General features: G+C 54.8%; 2 protein-coding genes across 12 annotated transcripts in view; one reads left to right on the top strand and one right to left on the bottom strand.

Moving 5' to 3' along the window:
- The window catches only part of CELSR2 (cadherin EGF LAG seven-pass G-type receptor 2), a 27,861-nt gene extending 11,185 nt beyond the window's left edge, over nt 1-16,676 (top strand). Inside the window, exons 4-34 of one of the 4 annotated variants that reach the window (XM_073234445.1) lie at nt 169-284; nt 403-491; nt 867-1,024; nt 1,426-1,589; nt 1,748-1,873; nt 2,234-2,400; nt 2,645-2,932; nt 3,016-3,190; nt 3,408-3,549; nt 3,718-3,838; nt 4,266-4,449; nt 4,627-4,728; nt 5,392-5,486; nt 5,713-5,922; nt 6,404-6,587; nt 6,700-6,828; nt 6,915-7,095; nt 7,252-7,419; nt 7,517-7,643; nt 7,755-7,955; nt 8,248-8,422; nt 8,747-8,859; nt 9,009-9,088; nt 9,180-9,306; nt 9,417-9,539; nt 10,142-10,269; nt 10,502-10,590; nt 10,691-10,885; nt 11,027-11,197; nt 11,336-11,570; nt 16,625-16,676. In XM_073234445.1, the coding sequence (XP_073090546.1) occupies nt 169-284; nt 403-491; nt 867-1,024; nt 1,426-1,589; nt 1,748-1,873; nt 2,234-2,400; nt 2,645-2,932; nt 3,016-3,190; nt 3,408-3,549; nt 3,718-3,838; nt 4,266-4,449; nt 4,627-4,728; nt 5,392-5,486; nt 5,713-5,922; nt 6,404-6,587; nt 6,700-6,828; nt 6,915-7,095; nt 7,252-7,419; nt 7,517-7,643; nt 7,755-7,955; nt 8,248-8,422; nt 8,747-8,859; nt 9,009-9,088; nt 9,180-9,306; nt 9,417-9,539; nt 10,142-10,269; nt 10,502-10,590; nt 10,691-10,885; nt 11,027-11,197; nt 11,336-11,570; nt 16,625-16,637 (4,576 nt within the window). In that variant the 3' untranslated portion in view covers nt 16,638-16,676. Of the gene's footprint in view, nt 1-168; nt 285-402; nt 492-866; nt 1,025-1,425; nt 1,590-1,747; nt 1,874-2,233; nt 2,401-2,644; nt 2,933-3,015; nt 3,191-3,407; nt 3,550-3,717; nt 3,839-4,265; nt 4,450-4,626; nt 4,729-5,391; nt 5,487-5,712; nt 5,923-6,403; nt 6,588-6,699; nt 6,829-6,914; nt 7,096-7,251; nt 7,420-7,516; nt 7,644-7,754; nt 7,956-8,247; nt 8,423-8,746; nt 8,860-9,008; nt 9,089-9,179; nt 9,307-9,416; nt 9,540-10,141; nt 10,270-10,501; nt 10,591-10,690; nt 10,886-11,026; nt 11,198-11,335; nt 11,571-11,892; nt 13,499-16,624 lie in introns of those variants that run through there. The other 3 variants (XM_037001579.2, XM_037001578.2, XM_017657950.3) reach the window with 3 other exon arrangements.
- On the bottom strand, nt 13,382-27,054 carry PSRC1 (proline and serine rich coiled-coil 1). Of its 8 annotated transcripts, XM_073234449.1 has the most exons (9): nt 24,544-27,054; nt 23,694-23,869; nt 18,959-19,016; nt 18,810-18,867; nt 17,932-18,373; nt 17,459-17,573; nt 17,122-17,370; nt 16,700-16,793; nt 15,916-16,091 (listed from the first exon to the last, which is right to left on the bottom strand). In XM_073234449.1, exons 3-9 carry the CDS (start codon nt 18,975-18,977, stop codon nt 15,932-15,934), a joined length of 1,137 nt encoding a protein of 378 aa, XP_073090550.1. In that variant the 5' UTR covers nt 18,978-19,016; nt 23,694-23,869; nt 24,544-27,054; the 3' UTR covers nt 15,916-15,931. The 8 variants fall into 8 exon arrangements, with proteins under 8 accessions (XP_073090551.1, XP_073090550.1, XP_036857496.2 ...); XM_037001601.2 differs by lacking the exons at nt 23,694-23,869; nt 24,544-27,054 and adding an exon at nt 19,451-19,589; XM_073234450.1 differs by lacking the exons at nt 15,916-16,091; nt 23,694-23,869; nt 24,544-27,054 and adding an exon at nt 13,382-15,410 and having other exon boundaries at nt 18,959-19,094.

The raw sequence follows: 27,054 nt of genomic DNA, 5'->3' as shown, positions 1-27,054 counted from the left end.
TCTAGTTTGGGTTTATCTTCTACATTCTAGCTCCACAGCCCAGAGCCTGAGCCCAGGTGTCAGCTTTCCAGAGGGTCCCAAGTAGGATCAGGGATTAGCTAGGCAGCTAGGGTTCTGGCATCTAGATGGGTGCCCCATTCCCTAGCCCTGCTCCCAACTCCTGCTCAGGTTTGCCACCAAGGCGCGTGATGGGCTGCTGCTATACAACGGGCGCTTCAACGAGAAGCATGACTTTGTGGCCCTTGAGGTGATCCAGGAGCAGATCCAGCTCACCTTCTCTGCAGGTGACCCTTGCCCAGCTCCCAAAGGCCCCGTGTCTCTCTGGACCCCCGACGCCAGGGCACACCCTCCCCATTCCCAGTCCTCCCCTGGTGTCGCAGCTCACCTGGGTCCTTTCCCCAGGGGAGTCGACCACCACTGTGTCCCCATTTGTGCCCGGAGGGGTCAGTGACGGCCAGTGGCACACAGTGCAGCTGAAGTACTACAACAAGGTGGGTGTGGGGGGGTCAAGGTTGGAGGGTTCTGCGCTTGGCTCAGGAGCCCACACAGAGCTAGGTGGCGCTGCAGCCAAGGGGGCTGATCATGACTCTTGTGGTTGAGAGGGAGGAGGGTAGGTACTTTGTATCTTACTGGGGCACCCCCTTCCCCTGGGTAATGCTCGATGCTCCCCGTTCCATTAGGCAGGCACAGCCTCAAAGGGACATGGAAAGAGTCATGTGAGCACACGTGTGTGTACATGTGTACACGTGTGTGTGTGTGTGTGTACTCCAAGGGGTGTCAGTGTTTGCCAGTGTCTTCGTGCCTGGCCATGAACCTGGTGGACTCCTTACCCACTGTTTCTCTTCTCTGCCCTTCCCTGTCCGCAGCCACTGTTGGGCCAGACAGGGCTCCCGCAGGGCCCATCCGAGCAGAAGGTGGCCGTGGTGACGGTGGATGGCTGTGACACAGGGGTGGCCCTGCGCTTTGGAGCTGTGCTGGGCAACTACTCCTGTGCTGCCCAGGGCACCCAGGGTGGCAGCAAGAAGTGAGCAGGGGAGGGGCCTGGAGATGAGATGAGGTGCAGGGTCAGGCAGGGATAAGGGTGAGCTCAGGGGTTCCTGAAATGGCAGCCAATCCAGACAGGAGACTTTCCTCACCTTGCTTCCCTTAGCACCTGCTTGGCCCTCTGTGGGGGCTGGGGTGAGAGGTGGGAGTGGGCAAGATCAGGGGATTACAGCAGGGCCTTGTGGGGCATCTGGGATGGGGTGGGGAAGAGATGAGAGCAGCTCCCAGTTGGGGTGCCTCCCCATTCCCTGGGGCTGCTCTGCAGGGCCCCTTGGACTCCTGCCTCGGCCCTTCCCCCCTAGCCTGGCAGGGCTAGGGCGGAAGGAAGAGCCAGAAGCGGCCCTGCACGGCCTCACGTGGCCCTCATCTTTGCTCCCCCAGGTCTCTGGATCTGACAGGGCCCCTGCTGCTGGGTGGGGTACCTGACCTGCCCGAGAGCTTCCCCATCCAAACGAGGCACTTCGTGGGCTGCATGAGGAACCTGCAGGTGGACAGCCAGCACGTGGACATGGCCGACTTCATTGCCAACAATGGCACTGTGCCTGGTATGGAAGCCTGCAGTGTGGGCAGGGCCGGGAACCCGGTGTGCAGACGGGTTTTGGGCCTGGGGTGGGGAGACTTACATGTGGGGTTCTCAAAACCCCCTCCAGCTCCATGCTTTATGCTTGGAGCCCCTGCCTGAGCCCTTTCCCCTCTGTTCTAGGCTGCTCTGCCAAGAAGAATGTGTGTGACAGCAACACTTGCCACAATGGGGGCACATGTGTGAACCAGTGGGACGCCTTCAGTTGCGAGTGCCCTCTAGGCTTCGGGGGCAAGAGCTGTGCCCAGGGTAGGAGGGCAGCCATCAGAGGCCAGCGCCTGGGAGCTGTCAGCTGTGCTGGGAACACTGGTGGGGTTGGGACAGGCACTGGGCATGGCCCAGGCAAGCTGGGCTGTGGGTGGAAAAGCATGTCTGGGCAGAGCCCTGAGAGGGTAACACCGGAGACAAAGGGCCCAGACAGAGGCAGGCCTGGGCACAGTGTGGGGTGGGCCTAGCGCAGGTAAGTGCTCTAGAAGGAGGGGCTGGCAAGGGGAGTGGGCCCAGGAAGGACAGTGCCCTGCCTTGCATGGAGCCGCCACTCTGAGCACCATGTTCCTGGGGCACCCAGCTGGCCCACCCCTCAGAGACTGCCTTTATCTGCCTCCCCAGAAATGGCCAACCCACAGCGCTTCCTGGGCAGCAGCCTTGTGGCCTGGCACGGCCTCTCACTGCCCATCTCCCAGCCCTGGCACCTCAGCCTGATGTTCCGCTCCCGCCAGGCCGATGGCGTCCTGCTGCAGGCCATCACCAGAGGGCGCAGTACCATCACCCTGCAGGTGATTCAGGGACGGGTTGCTCGGAGGAGGGCCCTGGCGGGCAGCACAGGGTCTTTTCTTTTGGGTGAATGGGGAAGTAGCTGGATTTGTTTGATGGATCACTACTGCCATCTATTGGGACCAATGGAAATACCTTTTCTCTGGTGTCAGCTGGGCCACAGGATGGGTTTGGTGGTCCAGAGGGCTGGAAGAAGAGCTGATTAGGGCAGTTGTCTGACCCTCTTTTCTCTCCTCTCTGTGCCAGCTGCAAGGGGGCCATGTGGTTCTAAGCGTGGAGGGCACAGGGCTCCAGGCCTCATCTCTCCGGCTAGAGTCAGGCCGGGCCAATGATGGTGACTGGCACCATGCACAGCTGGCACTGGGAGCCAGAGGGGGCCCCGGCCATGCCATCCTGTCCTTTGACTATGGGCAGCAGCAGGCAGAGGGCAACCTAGGCCCCCGACTGCATGGACTGCATCTGAGCAACATCACGGTGGGGGGAGTACCTGGGCCAGCCAGTGGTGTGGCCCGAGGCTTCCGGGGCTGTTTGCAGGTGAGCATCCTCCCTTGCCTTCCCGTCCCCACCCCTTGGAGGCCCGCTTCATGGAGGGTCAGCACTGCCCTCGTCCTTCCCAGGGTGTGCGGGTAAGCGAGACACCTGAGGGTGTTAGCAGTCTGGATGCCAGCCGTGGGGAAAGCATCAACGTGGAGCCAGGCTGTAGCCTGCCTGACCCCTGTGACTCAAACCCATGTCCTGCCAACAGCTACTGCAGCGATGACTGGGACAGCTATTCCTGCCGCTGTGACCCAGGTATGCCAGGAGTCCAGGGCAATGCGCTAGGTCCGCGGGTGCCCAGGGCCCATCTGGCTCTGCTATGTGACTTGGGGCCAGTCACGTCACCTCTCTGAGCCTTGTCTCCTGCACTACAAAGCTGTAGCTCAAGAGTGGAAGGAGCTGGGCGAATGCAGGTTTGAAGAATGTGCAGGGGAGGGTGGGGATTGAGCCTCTCCCATCCGTCTGATCCCAGGTTACTATGGTGACAACTGTACTAATGTGTGTGATCTGAACCCATGTGAGCATCAGTCCGTGTGTTCCCGAAAGCTCAGTGCCTCCTACGGCTACATCTGCGAGTGCCTCCAAAATTACCTTGGGCCATACTGTGAGACCAGGTGAGTGGACCAGGGCATGTAGCAGCAGGTCCAAGTGGCCACTGCCTATTTCTAGCATGGCCCTCAGAACACTTGGCTGAGTTGCAGCCAGGGTGAGAAGGGCCACAATGGCTATCCCACATGGGAGTGTCAGAGGGAGCTCACGGCTGCCTGGGTCCTTCTCTCTAGGATTGACCAGCCTTGTCCCCGAGGCTGGTGGGGACACCCCACATGTGGCCCGTGCAACTGTGATGTCATCAAAGGCTTTGACCCAGACTGCAACAAGACAAGTGGCGAGTGCCACTGCAAGGTAATAGCCCCAACCTCAGCCTCCACAGCAGCGTCCTTGGTCTCTGCTCTGCACCTCCTGGGTCCTCAGGAGGCAGCGGAGAAAGCCTTCCTGCAGAATGCTGCCAGCTGCGCACCTTTGTTCTGACAGGGCCGGCACCCGGCTGTTTGTTCTCCTGTACTGGGATGTGGGGAGACCCAGGCCCGATATTGAACCAGTGAGCTCTGGGCCAGCTGTATGTTTGTTTGCAGCCTATTCTGAGCAGCTGGCATCTCACTGATGGGTTAGACTCCAAATCGTGACCAGTTGTTACATATTTTAAATAGCACTCTTGGGGACACCTGAAGTCAGGGAGCCTCTCTCCCAGGGACCCTCGCTGAAAAGATCCATGAGCGTTCAGGGCAGAGAACTTGAACCAGTGACCCCTGCCCTCCCCTCTCCCTCCCAGGAGAACCACTACCGGCCCCCTGGCAGCCCTACCTGCCTCCTGTGTGACTGCTACCCTACAGGCTCTTTGTCCCGAGTCTGTGACCCTGAGGATGGCCAGTGTCCATGTAAGCCAGGTGTCATTGGGCGCCAGTGCGACCGCTGTGACAACCCTTTTGCCGAGGTCACCACCAATGGCTGTGAAGGTGAGGTGGGGCTCCTATGATGGGCGGGGCCTTGCCCTCTGTGTGCTGCTCTCAGTGTTCCTGGGAGGCCAGGAACAGGGCCTGCTGCAGGCCTGAGGTTGCTGAGGGAGCGCTGGGGACCCTGGACATTGCTGTGGGTGGACAGCTGCTCCTGGGTGACTCTGTGCTTCCCTGCAGTGAATTACGACAGCTGCCCCCGGGCCATCGAGGCTGGGATCTGGTGGCCCCGAACCCGCTTTGGGCTGCCTGCTGCTGCTCCTTGCCCCAAAGGCTCCTTTGGTAGGTGCCATCATCAGTGGGGTGTGGGCGGAAAGCCCCTGGTTGAGACCCCACTTTATGCAGTTCTGGAGACTCCATGTCCCTCCTTCCTTGGCTCACTGTTCTCTGCTCTCAAGGTTGCCCAGATGAAAGGCATCTACACCTCACACTCTTAACCGAGGTGCTGAAAAGCGTGCAGGGTGCCCAGCACAGGGCTGAGTACTAGAGATTCAAACTTAATCACCCAGGGATCCCATGCTCAGCTCACCACCTGGAACTAGAGTTACACTACTAGGAAGGCAGTCTGGGGAGAAGGGCATGGCAAGTATTTTCCCAGGGGGTGCAACCCTGGGGTGGGGGATGGCACTGGTCCTGGGAAGGACAATGAGCACAGTTCCTAAGCAGAGAGTGGCAGAGAGCACAAGGGTGCCTGGAGAGGGCAGTGATGTCAGGGCCTCCAGGCAGCCCCATACCTTGTGCTCCTGTGGCCCTTGTTTGGGGGCATCTCACAGAGGTTTGGGCTCTAGTGTTCTCCATACCTGTCCTCCTGTTTCACGTGGGCTCCAGGAGGGCAGGGCCCTTGTTTGCTTGTCTTCTGGCCTGTGAGGTCCTGGCCCTCAGCTAGGTCTCAGCAGCCTCCTGAGCCTCTCCCTGAGGTCTGCCCTCTTGGCTGCCTCCCCTCAGGGACTGCTGTGCGCCACTGTGACGAGCACAGAGGGTGGCTCCCCCCCAGCCTCTTCAACTGCACATCAGTCACCTTCTCAGAGCTGAAAGGTTTTGTAAGTGAACCTCCTCCCCTTGCCCAACCTCACTTGCCCACACCCTCTCCCCAGTTTTGAGAAAAGGGACTCGAATTCTAGCCCCTGCCTTCTGGTCCCTGTCCCTGTTCCTGGAGCTGCTATTTCTTGCCTTTCCTAAGGTCCATTTACTCCAGAGTTTCAGTTCTGTCCGTTGGGCACCTCATGCCCTGCCCCCATGTCACTGTTGTGTCTGGCTTTGTCCTAGGCTGAACGGCTACAGCGGAATGAGTCAGGCCTAGACTCGGGGCGTTCCCAGCGGCTGGCCCTGCTTCTGCGCAATGCCACACAGCACACAGCTGGCTACTTTGGCAGTGACGTCAAGGTGGCCTACCAGCTGGCAACGAGACTGCTGGCCCATGAGAGCGCCCAGCGGGGCTTTGGGCTGTCTGCCACACAGGATGTGCACTTCACTGAGGTGGGGCTTGGAAGGGGCAGGGCTGGCTGATTAGGTGGGGATCACGGTGAGTGAGCCTACTCCTGGCAACGTAGGGGCCTAGTGGCACTCCCTATGCTTGCCTTTAGGGAGCTCCCAGCTGGCATGAGGCCTCCATGAGATCCCCTGACCCATGGCCCAGCTCTTGAGAAAGTCAGAGCACCCTTTCCCAACCCTTTTCAAAGCAAAGTGCCCGTAGACAATCCTGTTTGTATTGGGGCCTGTTCTGGTCAGGCTCCTGGGTGCAGAGATGAGAGGTGCTGCCCTCCCACTGTGCCAGGGCAAGGAGGAGTCAGGATCTGGTACACCTGTGTGGGTCCAGGCACAGGGCCTGGGAAGCTCTCAGTGAGCAGGAAGGATTAGAGGGAGCGGTGTGGTGGAGGCAGCTGGGGGAGGGGCTGAGGCTGGCAGGATGAGAAGGTGTGGGTCTGCAGGCACAGCCCACACCTGTGCCTGCCCCCAGAATCTGCTGCGGGTGGGCAGCGCCCTCTTGGACGCGGCCAACAAGCGGCACTGGGAGCTGATCCAGCAGACGGAGGGTGGTACCGCCTGGCTGCTGCAGCACTACGAGGCCTACGCCAGCGCCCTGGCTCAGAATATGCGGCACACCTACCTGAGCCCCTTCACCATCGTCACACCCAACATTGGTGAGCCTGGTGCCCCGGGCCGCAGACGGCTTTGTGGAGGGTCCCAGCAAGGGTGCCTGTGCCGGGGGGCTGCCCACCCCACCCGGCAGCTGACCTGTGACCCTCTCCCTAGTCATCTCTGTAGTTCGCTTGGACAAGGGGAACTTCGCTGGGGCCAAGCTGCCCCATTACGAGGCACTGCGTGGGGAGCGGCCCCCCGATCTTGAGACCACAGTCATTCTTCCTGACTCTGTTTTCAGAGGTCAGTGGGGGACTAGGGGGTGGGGCAAGGGCCTAGCTGCAGCTTCTGTGAAGTCCCCATCTGAATGGATAGTGTCTCCATCCCAGAAACATCCCCCGTGGTCAGGCCCGCTGGCCCTGGAGAGGCCCAGGAGCCAGAGGAGCTGGCGCGGCGGCAGCGGAGGCACCCAGAGCTGAGCCAGGGTGAGGCTGTGGCCAGTGTCATCATCTACCGCACGCTGGCTGGGCTGCTGCCCCATAACTATGACCCAGACAAGCGCAGCCTGAGGTGAGTGGCTGGGGAGGCAGGGGGTGGGTGAGGGTGCAGGGTGGGTGGGTGAGCGCTGAGGCACAGAAGGGCAGGGATTGGGAGCATCTCAGAGTGATGAAGGGGGACTGCCAGACACAACTCCATGGTGACTGTGTACCTGCCTGCCCCTGTCAGAGTTCCCAAACGCCCTGTCATCAACACACCAGTGGTGAGCATCAGTGTCCATGATGATGAGGAGCTTCCGCCCCGGGCCTTGGACAAGCCAGTCACAGTGCAGTTCCGGCTGCTGGAGACAGAGGAGCGGACCAAACCCATCTGTGTCTTTTGGAACCATTCAATCCTGTGAGCCTGAATTGCCCTACCCTCAAGCTTTGGGTGGGGAGCCCAGGCCCCTGGACGCCCTACCGACTTTGTCTCCTGACCTGCCTCCCTCATACAGGGTCAGCGGCACTGGTGGCTGGTCTGCCCGAGGCTGTGAAGTTGTCTTCCGCAACGAGAGCCATGTCAGCTGCCAGTGCAACCACATGACGAGCTTCGCTGTGCTCATGGACGTGTCCCGCCGGGAGGTTGGACCTATAAGAGGCAGCCGCTGGGCTGGTGGGGGAGCCCAGGGCACTGGGCTGGGTGCTCAGGCCCTGCCCTTCCTAATTCCCTGGCTCCCTGCCACTCACCTGCAGAATGGGGAGATTCTACCACTGAAGACACTGACATACGTGGCCCTAGGGGTCACCTTGGCTGCCCTGCTGCTCACTTTCCTCTTCCTCGCTATCCTGCGTGCCCTGCACTCCAACCAGCATGGTATCCGACGGAACCTGACTGCAGCCCTGGGCCTGGCTCAGGTGGTCTTCCTCCTGGGAATCAACCAGGCCGACCTCCCTGTAAGATGTTCCTCCTCACTCAAAAACCTTCCCTCTAGCTCCCTTATAAATCCTCCCAGGCACCCCTGTCCCCTGTGGCAGTAACTGAGAAAGAGCCCAGCCCAGTGCCTGGCCCACAGCTTCCTCCTCTCTAGCTGCTCCACACCTCCCTAGCACACTGGAAGCACCATTCTGTGGCCCAGACTTCCCCTGAAGCACCTCCCAACCCCCAGCCCCACCCCTCTGCCTGACAAGAGGAGCCCATGCTCTGGGCGGGCCCTGGGCTCTGACCTAGCGTGGCCTGGGCCTTCAGTTTGCTTGCACGGTCATCGCCATCCTGCTGCACTTCCTGTACCTCTGCACATTTTCCTGGGCTCTGTTGGAGGCCTTGCACCTGTACCGGGCGCTCACGGAGGTGCGAGATGTCAATGCTGGCCCCATGCGCTTCTACTACATGCTGGGCTGGGGCGTGCCCGCCTTCATCACAGGTATCCCCCACCCCACCCCGGTCCTTGAGGTTCTATGTTCCTAGGCCCTTGGTCCACTTTCACACCATATTCTCCCTACTCACATCCCAGGCCCAAAGTCCCCATGTCTCTGTGTCCCAGGCCAAGTTCTCCAAAAGTATCCCTCTGATTTAACCCAGCCCAAGCCCCTGCCCAGGGCTGGGTTCCTCATCTTAGAGAGGTGGGCAGGGACAGGCTGTGGGCAGAACCCTTCCTCTGCACCTGGCCCTGCAAGCACACTTGACCACCTGCCTGATCCCCAAGCCACTGTCATCCCTCCCCCTGCTGCTGTCACTGTACTCCCAGGTCTAGCTGTGGGCCTGGACCCTGAGGGCTATGGGAACCCCGACTTTTGCTGGCTCTCCATCTATGATACACTCATCTGGAGTTTTGCTGGCCCTGTGGCCTTCGCTGTCTCGGTAAGTGCTTGAAATTGGGCTGGGGGTGAGCAGGCTGAGTGTGTCCCCACCATCCCCTTTAGGGGTGGCTAAAGCTTCTGAACCACTAAGGGGCTGGGTGGAAGCTGTCTGTTCCCTATGATCCCCTCACACCTCCCCTCTCCTGCTAGATGAGTGTCTTCCTGTACATCCTGGCAGCCCGGGCCTCCTGTGCTGCCCAGAGGCAGGGCTTTGAGAAGAAAGGCCCTGTGTGAGTATGGGGCATGGGTGCTCGGACAAGGGACAGGCATCACAGTGTGGGAGGCCTCATGGCCAGACTCAAGGCCTGCCCTTCTCCCCAGCTCAGGCCTGCGGCCCTCCTTTGCGGTCCTCTTGCTTCTGAGTGCCACGTGGCTGCTGGCTCTGCTCTCTGTCAACAGTGACACCCTCCTCTTCCACTACCTCTTTGCTGCCTGCAATTGTATCCAGGTACCTGGCCAGGCCCGTGCCTTGTGGGAACCTTGTGGAGAAAGAAGTGGAAGCTTGGCTCTAGGGTGCCTGAATAAGCACTTAGACAGTTACTGCCTCTTGCCTGCCAGGGCCCCTTCATCTTCCTCTCCTACGTGGTGCTTAGCAAGGAGGTCCGGAAAGCACTCAAGTTTGCCTGCAGCCGCAAGCCCAGTCCTGACCCTGCTCTGACCACCAAGTCCACCCTGACCTCGGTGAGGGGTCCAGGAGTCAGGGAGGTGGAGGGGCCTTGGCAGGGGAGGAGGAGGCAGGAGGCCCAAGGAGCTGATTCTCTGTGCTTTTGGCTCCACTTTTTCTCCATCCTTACATCCTTTCCTGAAAGGAGGAAGGGGTGGTGAAACGGAGTATGTGGCCTGGAGGGAGGGAGTCATGGTGGGTGGAGAGGACTACTTCAACTTGGGAGAGGTGGGAGCGGAGCTTGAAAGAATAGGATGACGAAGTGGTCAAGACACATAACCAGGTCATGAATGCCCAACGCCTGAGAATCTCTCGATTCTTGGTAAATTTTCGATGTCTCCCAGGCCACACAGGAGATAGTTCCTGGAGCCATCTTCTTTAGCAAGCCCTTGTACAGCCGAGTCCAGGGTGCTTGGGCTACACAGGGCTGGCACAGCTATGGCAGAGCTACAGCCACTACCAGGCCCTGATATGGGGGCAGCAGAGATGCAGGGCCTCTCTCTCCCAGACCTGGGCATGTGGAAGGTAGAACTTAGGGCAAGTCCCTTCAGCAATTCCACTGCAGCCTGCAGCCACTGCAGCCTGCTCCCTGCTTACCTGTCTCCTTTTCCCTGCCTAGTCCTACAACTGCCCCAGCCCCTACGCAGATGGGCGGCTGTATCAGCCCTATGGAGATTCAGCTGGTTCTCTGCACAGCGCCAGCCGCTCAGGCAAGAGTCAGCCCAGCTACATCCCCTTCTTGCTCAGGTGAGCCCTGGCCATAGGAGGGCTGGGGGTGGGGAGGGGAGAGCACTGTGCATGCCAGAAGCCAGGCCAGTCAGTGCTGGGAGGTGAGTAGCACACACCATGGCTGCACGGATAGCAGCTTGAATTAGAAGCAGGACAGACACAGGGTACAAAGTGGGCAACCCGGGAGAGAAAAGAGAATGGGATGCTGGGAAAGGGCCAGGCTGACCCCTCCAGCGTGGTCTTGTCTTAGGGAGGAGTCTACAATGAACCCTGGCCAAGGACCCCCTGGCCTTGGTGACCCAGGCAGCCTATTCCTGGAAGGTCAAGACCAGCAACATGGTGAGGGCAGATGCCTGGTGCGGGTGGGGGCAGGTGCCTGGTTTTGCTGGGGCTGGGTGGAGGCAGGTGGGCCAGCAGTGATCTCTCCTCCACCTTCCAGACCCTGACACAGACTCTGACAGTGACCTGTCCCTGGAAGATGACCGAAGCGGCTCCTATGCCTCTACTCACTCATCAGACAGTGAAGAGGAGGAAGAGGAGGAGGAGGTGGCAGCTGCATTTCCTGGAGAGCTGGCCTGGGACAGCCTGCTGGGACCTGGCACCGAGAGATTGCCCCTGCACAGTACCCCCAAGGGTGGGCCAGCGCCAGGGCTATGGCCTTTCCTTCGGGGGACAATGGGAGGGCAAAGGGCCTGGCATTCCTGAGAAGCAAGACTAGGGTTGACTCCTAGCTGTCCGTCTTTTCTGGGCTTCACCTGTTTCCTTTGTCCGCCAGATGGGGCCCCAGGGCCCGGGAAGGCCCCCTGGCCAGGAGACTTTGGGACCACAGCAAAGGAGAGTGGTGGCAATGGGGCCTCTGAAGAGCGGCTGTGGGAGAATGGAGATGCCCTGCCTCGGGAGGGGTCCTTGGGGCCCCTTCCCGGCCCCTCCGCCCAACCCCACAAAAGTGAGTGGACTCTGCCCGCTGTTCTGCTCCCTGCCAACCACCTCACGCCTCACATTTCCCTGCAGCTAGTGGAGCCGTCTGGGGCAGTGCCATGCTGCTGTTGCCTGTTGCTCATGCTCCCTGCCCTCCCTGCCACAGGCATCCTCAAGAAGAAGTGTCTGCCCACCGTCAGTGAGAAGAGCAGCCTGCTGCGACTACCCCTGGAGCAGGGCACCGGGTCTTCTCGGGGCTCCTCAGTCAGCGAGGGCAGCCGGGGCATGCCCCCTCCCCGCCCTCCACTGCGGCAGAGTCTCCAGGAGCAACTGAATGGGGTCATGCCCATCGCCATGAGCATCAAGGCAGGCACAGTGGATGAGGACTCATCAGGCTCCGAGTGAGTGTGGCCAGGAGGGCGGGACAGGGTGCGGCCCCGGAGGCCCTGGTCGGGCTGAGCCACCTCCGGGCCTCCCAGGCTGTGCAGGTTGGCATCCAGTGGACAAAGGGGCTGAGGGTGGCCCAGTTCCCTTATTGTGACAGCCTGCAAACCATGGTGCCCTATTGCGTCAGCCCCGCCTAGCATCAGGCAAAGAGAGGGAGGGTTGGGGCTGGGGATGCTTTTCTGTTTTCTTCTTCTGGTGAAAGCTTCTCACCATCTTCTCTGCTCCAACTAATCTTCTGTCTGGCTTTTCTGTCACTTTCCTTTCCTGCTTCTCCAGATTTCTCTTCTTTAACTTCCTGCATTAATCTTGGGCCGGTGTCCTACACCCTGAGGCTCCCTTATCTTCCCCTGCTGCACTTATGACCCCACTCCTGTCTTGTGCTTTATCCTGCCCCTGCTCCCCACCGCCTGCCTGCCGCAGCGACGAAACATCCATCTGAGGAGCCTGGGCCTTGCTTGGAAGGGCCCCACCCCACCCTCCCCTCCCAAGGCCACCTAGTGCCAACTCCCTCCCCCCCGCCATCCCCCCACTGTACTTTGGACCCCTGGGGCCAACATCTCCAAGACAAAGTTTTCAGAAAAGAGGAAAAATGAATTTTAAAAAGGATCTCCACTCTTCATGACTTCAGGGATTCATTTTTTTTATATGCTGGAAACTGACTCCCCTTTCCCTTCCCAAAGAGGATAGGACCTCCCAGGATGCTTCCCAGCCTCTCCTCAGTTTCCCATCTGCTGTGCCTCTGGGAGGAGAGGGACTTTTGGGGGGCCTGCCCCTCACTTGCCATCACCAAAAGCAAAGGACGAAGCCACACGCACCCGGGGCGTCGGGCCCTGCAGGCTGCAGCTGGGCGGGCCTCCATGCGGCAAGGGAGCCGGGGCCAGGGCCCTCCTCGGCCAGCCTGTGCCGACCCTCCCAGGAACTGAAAAAGCCCTTTCTGGCGAGGGGGCAGAAGGACTCAGCGCCCCGGCCCCCCAAATGCTGCATGAACACATTTTGAGGGGAACCCGTGCCCCGGGGTGACGGCCGGGCCACCCCAGCCCCTCTCCTTTCCCTGGACTCCAGCCATGTGCTGCAGCCCAGGCATTTGCTCAGTTTGCTGACCCAAAAGTGCTTCATTTTCCTGCCTGACCCCCACTGGGGAAGGCCAGTCATGTGTTCAGTTGCGCTTCTTTGCCGTGGCCTGGGTGGGGTGGGAAGGTGAGCACAGTGCTGGCCCGCTGCCCTCGGGCTGTCCCAGGCACAGGTGTCAGTCTGGGTTCCGGGGTCTGCTTGCCCACCCAAGGTCAGACAACCCCACTCTGCCTGACCTGCTGTGGCCTCTGAGACATGTTCTATTTTTAACCCCTTGTGGAAATTGGCTCTCCTCTTCCAAGGACCAGGTCCCATTCCTCTTTTTCCCCCTCCCCTACATACCCAGCTCCCTGTGAAGAGAGAGTTAATATATATTTTTTATTTATTTGCTTTTTGCGTTGGGATGGGTTCGAGTCTGGTCCCAAGGGGTCTGATGTGGCCATGACAAATTGGGTGAGTGCCCAGCAGTCCTGGTGTGGGGGCCTGAGGCCTTTCCCCTTGCTCCAAGCTGCCATCTCCCCGCCTCCCCCTACCCCCACCCTCAATTTTGCCGACTGCTATTCATTTGAGTCACCATTTACGCAAGCATGTATTCCAGACTTGTCATTGCGTATCCTCTGGAGCAGGTAGCCAGAAAAAGGCTATGGGTGGAAAAAAATGTCCCTGTTTCTCATTTGTAAGGCTGGTCTTTGACTTTTCTGCTGTCAGTTCTCTCCCTGATACCTCCCCTCAGCAATTCCTGCAAAGGGTTAAAAATTTAACTGGTTTTTACTACTGATGACTTGACTTAAAAAAATACAAAGATGCTGGATGCTAACTTGATACTAACCATCACATTGTACAGGTTGATTGTTACTGTAAATATGGTAGGGTTTTGTGTTTGTTTTTTCATTTCCCCATACTACTGAATAAACTAGTTCTGTGCGGGCTGAGCACTGTCAATAATGTGCTTCTGTGTGGTGCCCTGTCCTTTCAGAGGGAGGGAAGGACCTGGTCCCTGGAAAACAAGAGTAGGTAGGGCCCTGGAAGGGCCAGGAGGTCAGGGGACTCAGATACTAAGTGGCTGATGAGCTAGTCCCTCTACTGACACTCCAGCAGAAGTCCCCAGAAGGCCTCATCAGCACAAGTGCTCAGGTCCTGGCATTCCCAAGGAAGACGTGGCAGATGGCAGGAAAGTATCCTTTTCACCAGGCCAGGAGGGACTTGTACGGCTGGAGAGGCTGCACAGAACAGGCAGGTTTCAAGCCCTGTTGAGTCCTGGGGGCAGAATTCAGGAGGTGGGGTGGGCTGAGTTGAGAGGTTAGTGGGAATTTAAAGGTGCTTCATGACTAGGCACCTCTTAACTCTACTTCTCTGGGCCACTTTGGTTTTTTTTTCCCATTGGAAATGAAGCAGCTACTCCATACTCTAGCCAACTATGTGTTCTACAGCATTACTTCCATTCCCAAGTTTTGTGTTTTTGAAGGTCTATTCAACAAATTAGATAGGGAGTCAACATGGGGGCAAGAGAGGGTAGTGATTAAGAACACAAACCCTGGAACCAGACTGAGTGACTTAATCTCTCCCAGCCTTAGTTTCTCTGCCTGCAAAATGAGGATAATAACATCTGTCTAATAGAGCTTTTATGAGAATTAAATGAGTTAACACATGTAAAGTGCTTAAACAGTTGACAGTGCATAGTAAGAGGCCAATAAATGTTGGCTTTCTTTGTTGTCACTACTGGGTGGGGGTGGAAGTAGAGTGCAGAAAGAAAGAGAAAAAATAGAAAGCCAGACTAAAAGGGAAGGAAGCAGGTAGTTGAACAAGAAAGGCAGCTGTGGCAAGTAGGCCTCCTCCCTAGCTGGCACTGCCTACTGAATGTTGCTTAAGTGGGTTTGGGCCAGGGGTGGAGGAGACCAAAACTCAAGGCTGACCAAGAGTGAGAAGAATGTCTTGTCCTCTCCAGCCACCAGATGGCAACAGCAATGGGTCTGCATCTTACATTGCCTCCCAGGCCACACAAACATGCCACCTGCTGGCCACACCTACGTGCGCGCCTGCACTCCACACCTTCCAGTGCTTCTGCCAGAGCAAGTCATCACCAACAGGCCCTGCTCACTAGCCACCAGGGCTGGAAAGCACCTGAGATTTTCTTGCTTCTGCAGAATTTCTCCAGAGCTAAATAGTATTTGTCTCCACATCCCCTCAATCTCCAGGTCAATTCTTGGAATCCTAGAGGCTGTAGGAGTTGCTCTGAGAGGCTCAGGGGATAGGTGACTATCTGGGCAGCTGTCACTGTGATATAGCGGAATGTGTTAAATGAACCTTAAGATCAGCCATAAAAAGGAAAAGAAAGTAGTGGAGGGCTCTGGACGCTGGAGCAGGGGAAGGTGCTTTACTAGGGGGCTTCTGGGCACGTAAGCATGCGGGAAGGGGCACCAACTGGTACCCACTCCTTTGACAAGTTTTCTGCTGGCTTCCTTAAGTCCTGCCCAGGCCTTCAAGGAGGGAAGTTCTCTCAAAACTCACAAGGAATTGAATTGGTTCTGATTACAGGAGTCAAAGGCCATGAGAAAAGGAGACCCTTATTTAAATCTGCTAAATGAGTCTTTGTCATTCATAAACAAACACCCACCTCTTTGCACTCAAATATTCTTTCAACAAATGAATAAAAGTCTCTGCCACATAAAATCACAGCACTAGGCATCACACAGGTTTGTAAGTCTTGGTGCCAGCCTTGAAGCCTAGGAGGTGAGAACAGAACACCAACAGTTCTAGTGATGTAAGGTAGAATGTGACCACTATCTTCTGCATCAGGTAATCAGTGATACTAAATTCCAGGGTGGTCCCCAAAGGGCTCCCTCAGCCCACAAGTACAGCAGACAAGATGCTGAGGAGTTCCTTGGAGGCTCTGTTCTCTTGCCAGGAAGTACACCCAGGTTGAGGATATAAGTAACAATTTTACCAAGACCCTGGCTTGACAGACTCACATACTATGAATTAAGCTATACTTAACTTGATCTGGACCTACTAGTAACATACGAATCCTGGGAAAGGGCAGCCTGTTACCACATAATGTGAACAACAGGATTAGTGACAACCCGATTTGCTGTAATCTCATAGATTAGGGCATATTCAGGCCCCTTGTCGGGAAGCCAATCCTGGCTCCCTCACTGTAATTACACAAAAGAGTACTCCAAATTTATGAGAAATTGGAAGTGGCATTTACTTTCACATACAGAGAGAATATAAAAATATATTCATTTTATTTTAGAAAAACACAGACTAATGGAGTAAGCTTATCATAAACTGGCCTGTTGTGAGTCACAGAATTCACAGGAAACAAGTTCTGAAGACCAGGTGTCTGCATCTGTCTCTCTAAATAAGCTGAGTCCAGTAGAGGATGTGGTTTGGAAGAACGGCTCCTAGGGAAGCAGGGAGTTTAGCTACAGAGGTCATTCACATGTACACGTCCAGTGAACCAATGCCTGGGAAGAAGATCAAACTCTGGGGCTGAACGTGAAAGTGAGGCTGGATGAGGACAAACCTCTCTCCTGCATCTCTCATTTCTGTTCAGTTTCACTGCTGGGAGGTGACTTCTTTTTCCTAATTATCTTTCAACCCAAAGAGTTCAATTCTCCTCCAGCTCAGTCCTAATCCACCCCAGCTCTCATGGTCTCTACTCAAGTGGCTTCTCTTCCTCCTGTTCCTGGGCCAATGAGAGGCTTTGGGAGGCCAAGTAAAGGTGAGTCCAGGCAGCGACTGTAGTGGTTTGCTACTGAATTTTTGTTTGCTGTCCTGATCTCTTTACCTAAAGAGACAGAAGGTGAAACTGCTTTAAACTGCCCTTCCTCAAACCCATTTGTCACCCAACTGAATTCAAGTTTCTCAGAGTAGGAAGAAATGGGACTCTCTGCCCCACCAAGCTCCCCTTTCTCATCCCTATCTTGCCACACAGGATTCAGGGCTGATGTACATAAAAGCTTGGAAGCACAGATGACAGGGGGGAGAGAGACGTCTCAACCAGTTTTACCTGGTAGGTCCTGGGACTGCAACTTTCCTGGGGGCCTGCAGATTGCTGCGAGCAGCACCAGCAACTGGGAGATTTGGTCGCTGGGAAACAGGAACTTGATAGGGGTTAACAAAAGATATGAGTTAGCAGAAAGTTCAAGTGACCGTCTCAAAAAGAAATACCCAAAGAGGTGGAGTGAGTTTGGGATTAGTGCCTTTCCTCTCACCTAAGGCCAAAAAAATAAGGTATTTGAAAACCAAGCCTCAAACTCTTTGCCCAGACCCACCCCCCCGTCCTTAACTCAGTCTCCCCATCTCCAAGTCCATTGGTAAGGAAGATGGAGAAAGTGGTCACTGTTAGCAGCTCTGGGAGGGTGTGGTCAAGTTGGGCAAGGGTAGGTATTCCCCCCCTTACTTCTTTCCCTTATATCCGTTCTTCCTCACCTCTGTGCCCTGCAGCACTTGGTCTTGGAAGTCCTTTCCGGGTTGACAGAGAATCTGGAGGTGGAGCACCTTTGCTGGGTGGTACACTCCGGCTGGTGAGTGGCATTCGGCTGGCAGGTCTTGGGATGGCTGAGGGAACAGGGAGTCGACTGGAAGGCTTAGCAGCTGCTCCCGGTGTTCGAGACAGGTGCTGAGAGCTGCTGGTAGGAGGCTGTGGGACCGAGACTGGTCTGACAGGGTTAAGTGGGCCTGGTGGAGAGGGGGAAAGGAATTTTAGGGTGAGCACCACACCTTCCCTGTTCCCAGTCACCCCAGCTTGGCTGCCAGGCCTTCTCACTTGCTGGTGCTCTCCCATAGGGCCCAGCTTTGCCCCGGATTGGAGGAGTTGATCGGGCGAGAGGAGTAGATGCTGGGCTTTTGGATGTGGGGAACAGATTGCAAGTGGGTGACTCCTGAAACAAGAAGAGAGAGAAAAAGGACTAAAATGGGAAAAGAATCTGTTCTGCTGCCTGGTTCAGGGATGGAGTTGTAGAGCTGCCTGGGTCCCAGAAAGGAAGGGCAGAAGGTAGCTGCCGACATCACCACCACCACCACCAATACCATTTACTGAGAGCTTACTATAGACGTTATAGAGCTGTGCACAGACACTGTGCTGAGTGCTTTGCTTACGGTGTCTCATTCAATTCTAACAGTTCTGAGGTAGAATTCTGCTATCCTCATTTTACCAATGAGGAAACCACACTGTGCCTGTACCAACAGAGGCAGGCACTGTGTCTGGGGCGCACATCCAACCCTGAACCCTAAACTCACCCTCTTCATGCCGGAGGGCCTCTTTCCACCTGCTGCCCGGAGAGCCTTGACTGACCCCTTCCTATTACTGCTCCGGAGCCGAGGTGTCAGGCTGCTTGGGGAGGGCGTGCTCCATGCCAAAGAGCTCACAGTAGGCAGCAAGTCTCGGACAGGACTGTCCTTCAGCACAAAGGTCTCCCGCCGGGGGCTGGGCTTCACCTTGCGAGGCCCGGAGCCCTCACCTGCGCTCCCCCGCTCCTGCAGGGCACAGCGCTCCAGGTGAGCTGCCAGCCGGTTGGCCTCGTCAAGGATCTCCTCCAGCTTCTCTGGGCTGAGAGGGCCTAAGCTGAGCTTCAGACCCTGTGGGGCGGGGGCCACTGCATTTGGGTCACTTCGGTGGGAGAGGCCTCTTCGGATGGGTTTCTCTGGAGTCATCAACACTGCCATGTCTTCCTCCTCATGACTGAGACAGAAACCAAACCAGGCACCATGCCCACATGAAAGAGAGTAGGAAACTGGCAAAACCCCTCACAGCAGAGCCAGGGACAACCCCCAAGTCCTGGTGCACATGCTGGCTGTCAGATACGGCTTCTGAGTGATGAGACACCTGGTTCTGTGAGGCCTGATGGGCCCTTAGCATTTAATGACATTGGAAATTATGCCGCCATGAAGATGCTGCAAATCCACTTACCCCTCTTCTTAACACCCTGAAATCCCATTCCAGCTTATCCCTTCTCCCCTTCCCCAGTAGTGTCATAGAGGCCCAAGTCATCCAGCCACCTAGCAGCCCCAGCACACCCGACCTTGATAACCCAACCTCAGAGGCCAATAATTCATCCGTAAGGGTTAGAGACGAAGAGGCAGTTGGAGGAAAGTAAGTAGCATAAAGAGGCTGGTACCTGTCAGATGGTGACAGTCCTCCAAAGTCCAAAGTCTCATCCACTATGAACTTTACATCTGTATGGAGTAAAGAATGAATGCCAGCCTTAGGTCCCTACCACAGCTCTCAATCGCGGGCGCCTCATTCTACCCTCCAGGGTTTCCTTACCTTCCTCCAAACCTTCCATGTTCCAGCCAGCAGGATCAAGAGTCAGCTGAGACCTTTACTGGAGAGACAACATACCTTTCTTCAAGTCTCCATCCTGCCCAAGGCTCCCAGCTGGACTCAAGGTGCAAGCCAGGGGTCTGGGGTCATTTTGGAGAGAAAGCAAATGTCCCAGAAGTAGCAAATGACCTTAACTACCCCTGCTACCTCCCGGGAAGGTGCAGAGAGCTCCCTGCACCCATCCCTCTGCGCAGCCCGCCCTCCCGTCGCCTGACGATCTGGCCTCTCCTCACTGGGGGCGATCTGAATGCCCCATCTTCCTCCCCGCCGCCATCCTTTGGCTTCTCCCGCTCCCCAAGCCACCTTTCCATACACCCACGGCACCACAGCCACAGGCTTCTCCCGCTCCCCAAGCCACCTTTCCATACCCCACGGCACCACAGCCACAGCACACCTCCAGCCCACCCTTAGTTTTCCCTTCCCACTATGCCTCACCTCCCGTGGAAGGTGCTGTCTTCCCTAAGCTAGTCCCGGGAATCAGCACCGAGGGGGCGGGGCTCCTTTCGAATCTCTAAGGCCCCACCTACAACTACCACATGCGGGCAATGATTGGCGGAGCCCTAGGGGCCGGGGCTCCGGCGGGCATGCGGCCGGAAGTCGGCTGGTGGCGAACTGTTCCAAAAGACTCCATCCGGGCTGAAGCGGGGAAGGTACGCACGCGCGCACGCCCGGGAGACCGTCCTTGCAAAGGACCGAGGCCCGTGTGTTTCGCGCCCTGCCTACCCCGTCCGCCCCCTCCTTCTCGTGCTTGTCGCGGCGGGGTTCGCCGGCCCCGGCTTCTGTGCACTCGCGCCGACTGGGGGGGACTGGCTTGGTTACCTAAGGTCCCTCGCAGCCATCGGCCCTAAAACTCTGAGGAAATTGGTTTCCTTGGGCTCATTCCAGATGCACGCGCCGCATTTGCCAGAGTTCCTAGGTTGTGATTTTTCAAATTACAGAAACGCCCTTACATTTATATGTTAAGTAAATCGAGGTTCTCTAAGGAAATACACCTATCAGTTTTTTAAGCGAGAAAATTTGGAACCTGAGCCAGCCAACGTGTAAAGAAAACAAGGGGTTTTTCGGACAGGGAGATATGGGTTCGAATTCCACCGTGGCTCTGTTTACAAACTCCAGAGGCTTGAATGTATTTGACCTCTCTACGCTTATATTTGACCCCTTGCTTATCTGAAGCGAGGATCGCGACCTGTAATCACAGTTACATGGTTAAGAGGGGTGATGATGAATATCAAGTTTTATACTGTGTGCCTTACAGGCTATTGAGGGTTGTTTGTAACTACCTCTAAACTAGAAGCTGTGTTTGTAAAATGCCTCCACCAATTAATAGAGCTTCTTAGAAATGTTCTAAAATCTTACAGTAAAAGGTCTCTGAGAGATTGCTGAAGAGCTTTAGTTTCCAGAGTTTATGGCCATTATTTGGGGGCATCTATAGGCTTGTTTACTTCCTAGTTGTTAGCTGTGAATTTGAGATGGGGTGGTTTGCAGGAGCGAGATGTTACTGTAATAAATCCCACAGGAAGCAGAGGGATTTAGTGGGTGATAAGGGAAAGGGTGAGGAGGCCCAGAACTTGCAAGCTTATGTGAAGAAGAGCTGAGAGAAGAGGACTGCCTCTTTTTCCACAGCTTGCTGGTAAAGGTGGAATTTTAGTTGCTTGTAGGATTCAAGTTCTATGGAGGTGGGAAAACCAGAGCCAGTAGCTTCCCTCTCTCCAGGCAGGTAGTGGTAAAGTGGAGATCAGAGGGTAAGAAGTTGCTAATAAACTGCATGCCTTCTTCCCCTTGGAGCAGCCTGACTAGGGAGACCCTGCATTTACTACTTCACCCACCTTCAGGTGAATGGAGGAGGAAGATTTAGCGACCTGGAAGTTAGTTTCTCCTAAGGAAACATATCTCCAATTTTCTATCACCCAATTATTTTGAAAAGCTAGATTTTGGAAGTTGTTTCTGGTACTAGAAAAAAAGCTATAGAACAATTCTTTCCTCCATCAGAATGGCAGCAAAGCCAGAAAATATAGATCTCAGGTACAAGAATTCTTTACTCAGCACAAGGCCACTAATCTGGGAAATATTTGTCCCCCTCAGCTCAACCCCAAAATGATACAGGTGTTTAAGATTTTGGATAAATATGAATGAATGAAGAAGCTACACCCCCTCCCAGGCACATCGTAGGCCTTAGCTCAGAGGGTACACCACAGTGCTAAATGCATAAATGACAAAATTAAGGATTCTAGTACAGTTCTCCTTGAATGCAGAAAGATTAACTGTGACTGGAGGTGGTCTTCAGTGTGAATATTTTATTCCTTCACCATGCATGCTGAGAATATATGAACTGATTCCAACCCAGACCCATTACCCTGGCAGTCACTGAGTGAGAGAGAGGAGAAGAAATAGGGAAGGCATGGAGTTAAACAGGCCTTGTTCAAATCTTACCAGCATGACTTGGAGAAATTTATAAGTTTCAATTCCTCATTTGTAAAATGAAGATAAAAGGAGATAAAGCCTGACCTTCAGTGTCTGATGCAGAGAAGGCAGTCTCAGTTATATGTTACTGTATAACAAACCACCTAAACATTTAGTGGCTTGAAATAACAGCAACCATTAATCTGCTCATAATTTTAGAACTTGGATAGCGCTATGCAAGGACAACCAGTCTCTACCCACAAGGAGTAGACTGGGCTTGACTAGGGCAGAAGTGTTCAAGGGGGGCACACACGTGTAGGCTGGTGGTGCTAGCTGTCAGGTGGGAGGCTTGGTGGTCCTCCAAGTGGCCTCTCATAATTTAATAATCTATCCTGAGATATGTGGGAGCTGATTCCAAAAGTAAAAGCAGTAACCACTGGATCTCCCAAGATCTAGGCCCAGACCTGGCACAGCCTCACCTCCACCACATTCTTTTGGACAAAGCAGGTCACAGTGTCAGCCCAAATTTGAAGAGAGGAGAAACAGACTCCAACCTTTGATGGGAAGAGTACCACGCCCATCCTAGAAGAGGAGGAATTGTCACTATCCTCTGTGGATTCCATCACTGAATGCCTTCGATATCTTATAATAAGAATAAAAACATGTACAGCAAGGGCCCCTCCCCTCTGCTATTTCCCCAGGGCTGACTAAGGCTGGGCTCCAGTTGCTTCAGTGTCTCCCAGCCCTCAGGTCCTAGTGCTCTGTCTTTAGTTAGCAATGTATGTGTTTATGTGTCTGTGATCTCTGTCTCTGTGACAGATGTGCATCCTGCCTTCCAGCTTACACTGGAAAACGCAGAGAAGGAGAGAGCAAGCCATTTCCTGTATTTCTTTCAGCACCCAGTACTGTATAAAGTTAAACTCAGCTCTGTCACAGACTGTCTAGAGAAAAGGAGTATGTTAGAAACTTCTGTAGAAGACAATGTAGATATGGGAAGAGAAAGAGGAGTCTGAGGACCTGCAGATTCCATACAGTCTGGCTAAAGAATTCCAACTTTCTAAATTTTCCCCATCTAGAAAATCTCAAACAGATGGACACTTATGCACTAAGGATCCACACATTTATCTAGATTAGGCCACACTGGATACTGTGCTGGAGCTCCTTAAGAACACATTATCGCCATAGTCAGGCTTCCTGGGGGCACAGTAAAGAGGGTAATATGTGGCCATAACAGCAGACAGCCTGAGCACATCCAGGTGGCTGAGGCAGTCTCTGGGTCCTGTGAATCATCTACTTAGCCTGCTTCATTGCTGGGCGCTGGCTGGGAGATAGGTCAAAGGGCAACCAACACTAATAAGGCTAACACCAACACAACACAACACAACATGAGCAGAAACATTAGCACAGAGTGGGCACTAAGCAGTGGCAAGAGACCTATCTTTGCAAGCCAACTGTCAGAGAGAGATCTCCAGAGAAGTCTGCACTTTTAATGCATCCCTTAGGGTTTTCATTTGCTATATATCAATGATAGGCTTAAATAAATGGCTTCTGGAATGGAATTCATGCTCAATTTTCATCAGCCAGGAGCTGCAAGTCAGAGGAGAAACAGGGAACCAGTTCTTTTTAATTCTCTCATGAGCTACTTCTTCACCTCACTTATCAGTTTGTACACTTTCTCCTGTGAGTGATTTAGCATCTGAAGGAGCTAGCCAATTCTAAATGATGATCAGAGTTGCCCTTTGCCAATGTGCTGCTTGGGACCACATACCCTCATATTCAATTATTATTGATATATAATAATTCCTTAAAATGAAGGAATCCATAAAATTCAAAGTAAAAACCAAGAAGACTAATCTTTTTCTCAGCACTGATGATATTGAGATGGAGACCCTTGACTGACAGGAACAGCTTCCTCTCCTTTCCCACGCTGCTGTCATGGCGGTGATGACCCTCGTCCATCCCCCACTGCTGACTGCCCCCCTGCCACCTTTTCGTACAGTACTGTCCCCCCTCCCCCAGAACCCCTTTACAATTAGGCTGATGCTATCACTCTTCTTCAAGGTTTAATTCCTGTCTTCAGGACAAATGTAGACTTTATCTATGGTCAATTCCCTCCACGAGGATGAGAGTATTAGCTTACCAAAAAAAGTGGTTAAAATAAAAGTGGTCACCAGTGAGAGCATGGTTGAAATGCTCAGGAATACATATCTGTCCCAGACTTGAAAATAGCCATAAATATGAAATATTTCATTCAGAGGCTCTGTCCCTCTTTCCTCACCTTTGTCAGAGTTGCCATTTCCTTGGGGAGCCTCACTGAGGAGCTGCAAGAATTCAGACATTTCTCAATGTTAACATCTCAGAAATCTCTCAGAACCCTTCTTCTGGAGCACTGGAAAGGGGTATACTTCTCCGGTTTGGGAGTGTCCACGGTGGCAGTTAGCAAGCAGTCTGCACCTAGGGAAGAACAGCACGAATGGCAGCCCACTCATCCCTGACTCACAGTATGTACACTTAGAGAGTGTCCACTGTGGGTTAGAGACTGGGCTTGGCTTGACCCTGCAGGGGCAAAGGAAATGACTGTCCAATCCTTCCTGATGGCAAAGCAGATCAGTAATGTGATGGACATCTCACAGGGTGACAGGACATAGATAAATGAATGAATACTCGAAAAGAGGCAGAGAGGATGTGCGATACTCTCTTTTAACAAGCCAGAGGGGAAAGTCTTCTGGTTTGTTCAAAAGCCCCCAATGAACAGCAGAAGCTTTCCTGGACTGATTCAGCAGATGGTATAATTTAAAGAAAAACAATCTGGGTGAGGACGGGGAGAATTGGGCTCTTTCCATCTTCATGCCAACACCTCAACTAACCAACGCTGGAAATCTCAGGTTAACCAATTGCCTCCCTGTGCTTCAGATTTCTCCTTTGCAAAATCGAAATAGCTAGCTATTCTTCCCATAGTATAGAATTATGATGGAGAGAAATGAGATAGTGGATAACAAAAATGGCTCCTCAAACACATCCTGATGATGACAGTGCTGAGAAGGCCTTAAGGGGAAAGCACAGCGAGCTCTTCTTGTCCAGGCTGTGTCTACCCCCGACTCTCCCAGCCGTGGAGAGAAATGACTCACCTCAAGGCACAAGTTCTGCCCTTGTCTTTCATATCCTCTGGCAGCCCAACAATGCCTCCCGGGGGGCTCCCCCGTCAAAGGGACCAGGCTTGCGGATCTCTAGGGAGCAGATTCCCAGGTGAGACAGGGCTCTGTGTGTGGGGTTGCCTTGGATGTCCATCTGGTTCTTCAGCCAGATGATATGGCTGGAAGATAAAGATGAGGGGGCCACAAAGCATGGGGAGAACCAATTGTTCTTTCTGTGCTCAGTCGCTGGGACTCTTTGCCTAAGAGGCCTGGGAAAACTGAGCAAGAGGAGCAGGGGGCGTAAGGATCTTGAAGAAAGCTTCTGGAAAGCCCCCCATCCCTCACATGGGGGCAGAGGTCCCCTTCCACATCCTCAACAGCCTCCTGGGGTCCTTCTCTTGGTTGAAAAGAGACCCTGAAAGCTCATCTTGTCCATCCAGTACTCCTGACTGGAAGAAAGGTAGTAACACGTGCTCCACCCTGCTGAAGCTGCCCTTGAAAAGGGATCCTAAGCACTGGGCAGCAGGACCTCCTCCTTTTTGTATGTTCACTGTTGAATCACTCATATTCCATTCCCACCGTTGGTTTGGGAGTTTCACCTGTCTCCTCTGGTTAGGAAGTAGTAACTAGAGTGGGCTTACTGATGTTTTCTTTCTGAGACGCTACCCCAGGACTCATCATGGAAGGTACTGATGAGGGGGTTAGCCATGCTCTATGCCGGGCAGGGAGCCCAGTCAGTTGGCTGTGAACAAGCAGAGAGCCTTGCTGAGGGCTGTGCCAAGGGCTCAACACCAGACAGCTGGCCCGGGGGCGGCCGTGATCAGGTGACGTGTCAGGGGTGAGTGAGGAGAACCAGTGGGCCTCCGTCTACCACAGCCAAAGGGGCAACTTGAAGCTCCTGCCCTGTGCCAGCAGGTCAGTGACATCTTCATGCATGCGAAACAAACGCTAAAAGGAAAACTGGAAACATCCTCTTCAGCCTGTCTTGGACTCCAGGTGCCCGGCTGTTCCTGCACGACAGCTGTGGTGCAGGAGGATGTGATGGGCACAAAGGTTCTGGTTAGGGCAGGATAAGGCAGCAGCATGGCACGGTCACCCCCACAGAACCCGCCCCTCACCCTGGGAGAGGTGCCGACTCCCCAGAAGAGCTGGGTGAACTTTGGGCTTTGTAACAGCCTAGGGGGCCAAGGAGGGCTGGGCTGTAGTGCTTGAGACCCCCATCCCTCTTTCACTTTATCCTAACTCTTCCCAGCTCAGGGTCCCTGTGCCTTGCCTGCGTTCTGGATGTGGGCAAGGTGGGCAGTGGTGGGGGCTGTCTCCCTGAGCCCGTGGTGGTTCTCACCAGACTTGAAATGCAAAGGAGCTGTCGATGAGGAGGTCGGAGACTGTGAAGCAGGTGGGGTGATAACAATCTGAAACCACAGCTCCAGGCCCAAGAAGCTGCTGTACACGAGACACCTGTTCTGTGAGCTCGCTCCACCTCACCCCCGCTTCCATGTGGGGCTAACAGAGCCCCATTCTGGAACGTGCTATTCCTCCCTCCCAGCTGGGCCTCACCCCAGATTTGTGTGGGCCTTCCACACTGTGTAGCCTAGGAGCACCACACTGCCCATGTCTTGCGGAGATGTCCACCCAGCACAGCACTGGAGCCCTGAACGTCCACCAGCTTGATACTCCCAAGAGGGCCTGGCCTCTCCAAAAGGGCCATGCATGGTGATGGGCATGGTACACCCCTATGCCTGGGAATCACATCAGGATTCTCCTTCCCCTTTCTGCTTAGCTCCCCTCCCTCCACCCACCACTGCCTCTGCATTGTGTTAGGGGCAGTCACCCCAGCTCCCCAACTCTCACTGATGGCTCGTCTTCAGCCTGGGGAGGGGGCCCCTGCGGACCACCCCATCTCCCTGTTCCCACCATATCGATCACCAGGATGCCAATGGTGTCAGTGGCCTCCAGCCTGCTCAGCTGCACCCCGAGCTGGAAGTGACTTCGGTCAGCATATTAGGCTTCTCAGAGGAAGAGGATGGAGTCCCGCTCTCCATTCTACACGTTCACTCGCTAGCATCCAAGGTGCAGCTGTCACATGTCCAGGAGGCTGGAGGTCTGGGTTTGCCCTGAGAAATGGGAATAAGGCTGTGAGCAGCCCTGTGAGACCTGCTGGCCCTCCCTGCTGCGGCGGGATCAGATCCAGCTCAGGGTCCTGTGGTGACTTGACTCGCAGCTGCAAATTCCTTGAGTTGGAAGTCAGTGGACTCTCCCAGGGACTTCTGTTTCAGCAACAGCCTAAGGATCATGAGAAAGGGGGATGGCTTTGAGTCTCCTGCCCTGAGAGTTTAGGTCACAGACACCCAGGGCAGTTGGGAATGACAATAGCTGCCAAGCTCCCGTAAGGCCTCCAAACTGAGAGCTTCCAGGCCTCTACTGACAGGGCATGCTGAAGGGCATGGCTTAGCCTCACCTTGTCACAGGGGGCATGTCCACCCCAAGGCGAACCCACCCTCAGGA

Source organism: Manis javanica, chromosome 4 (genome assembly GCF_040802235.1).
Source record: "Manis javanica isolate MJ-LG chromosome 4, MJ_LKY, whole genome shotgun sequence".
NCBI lineage: Eukaryota > Metazoa > Chordata > Mammalia > Pholidota > Manidae > Manis > Manis javanica.
This window is presented reverse-complemented; position numbering and strand designations above follow the sequence as displayed.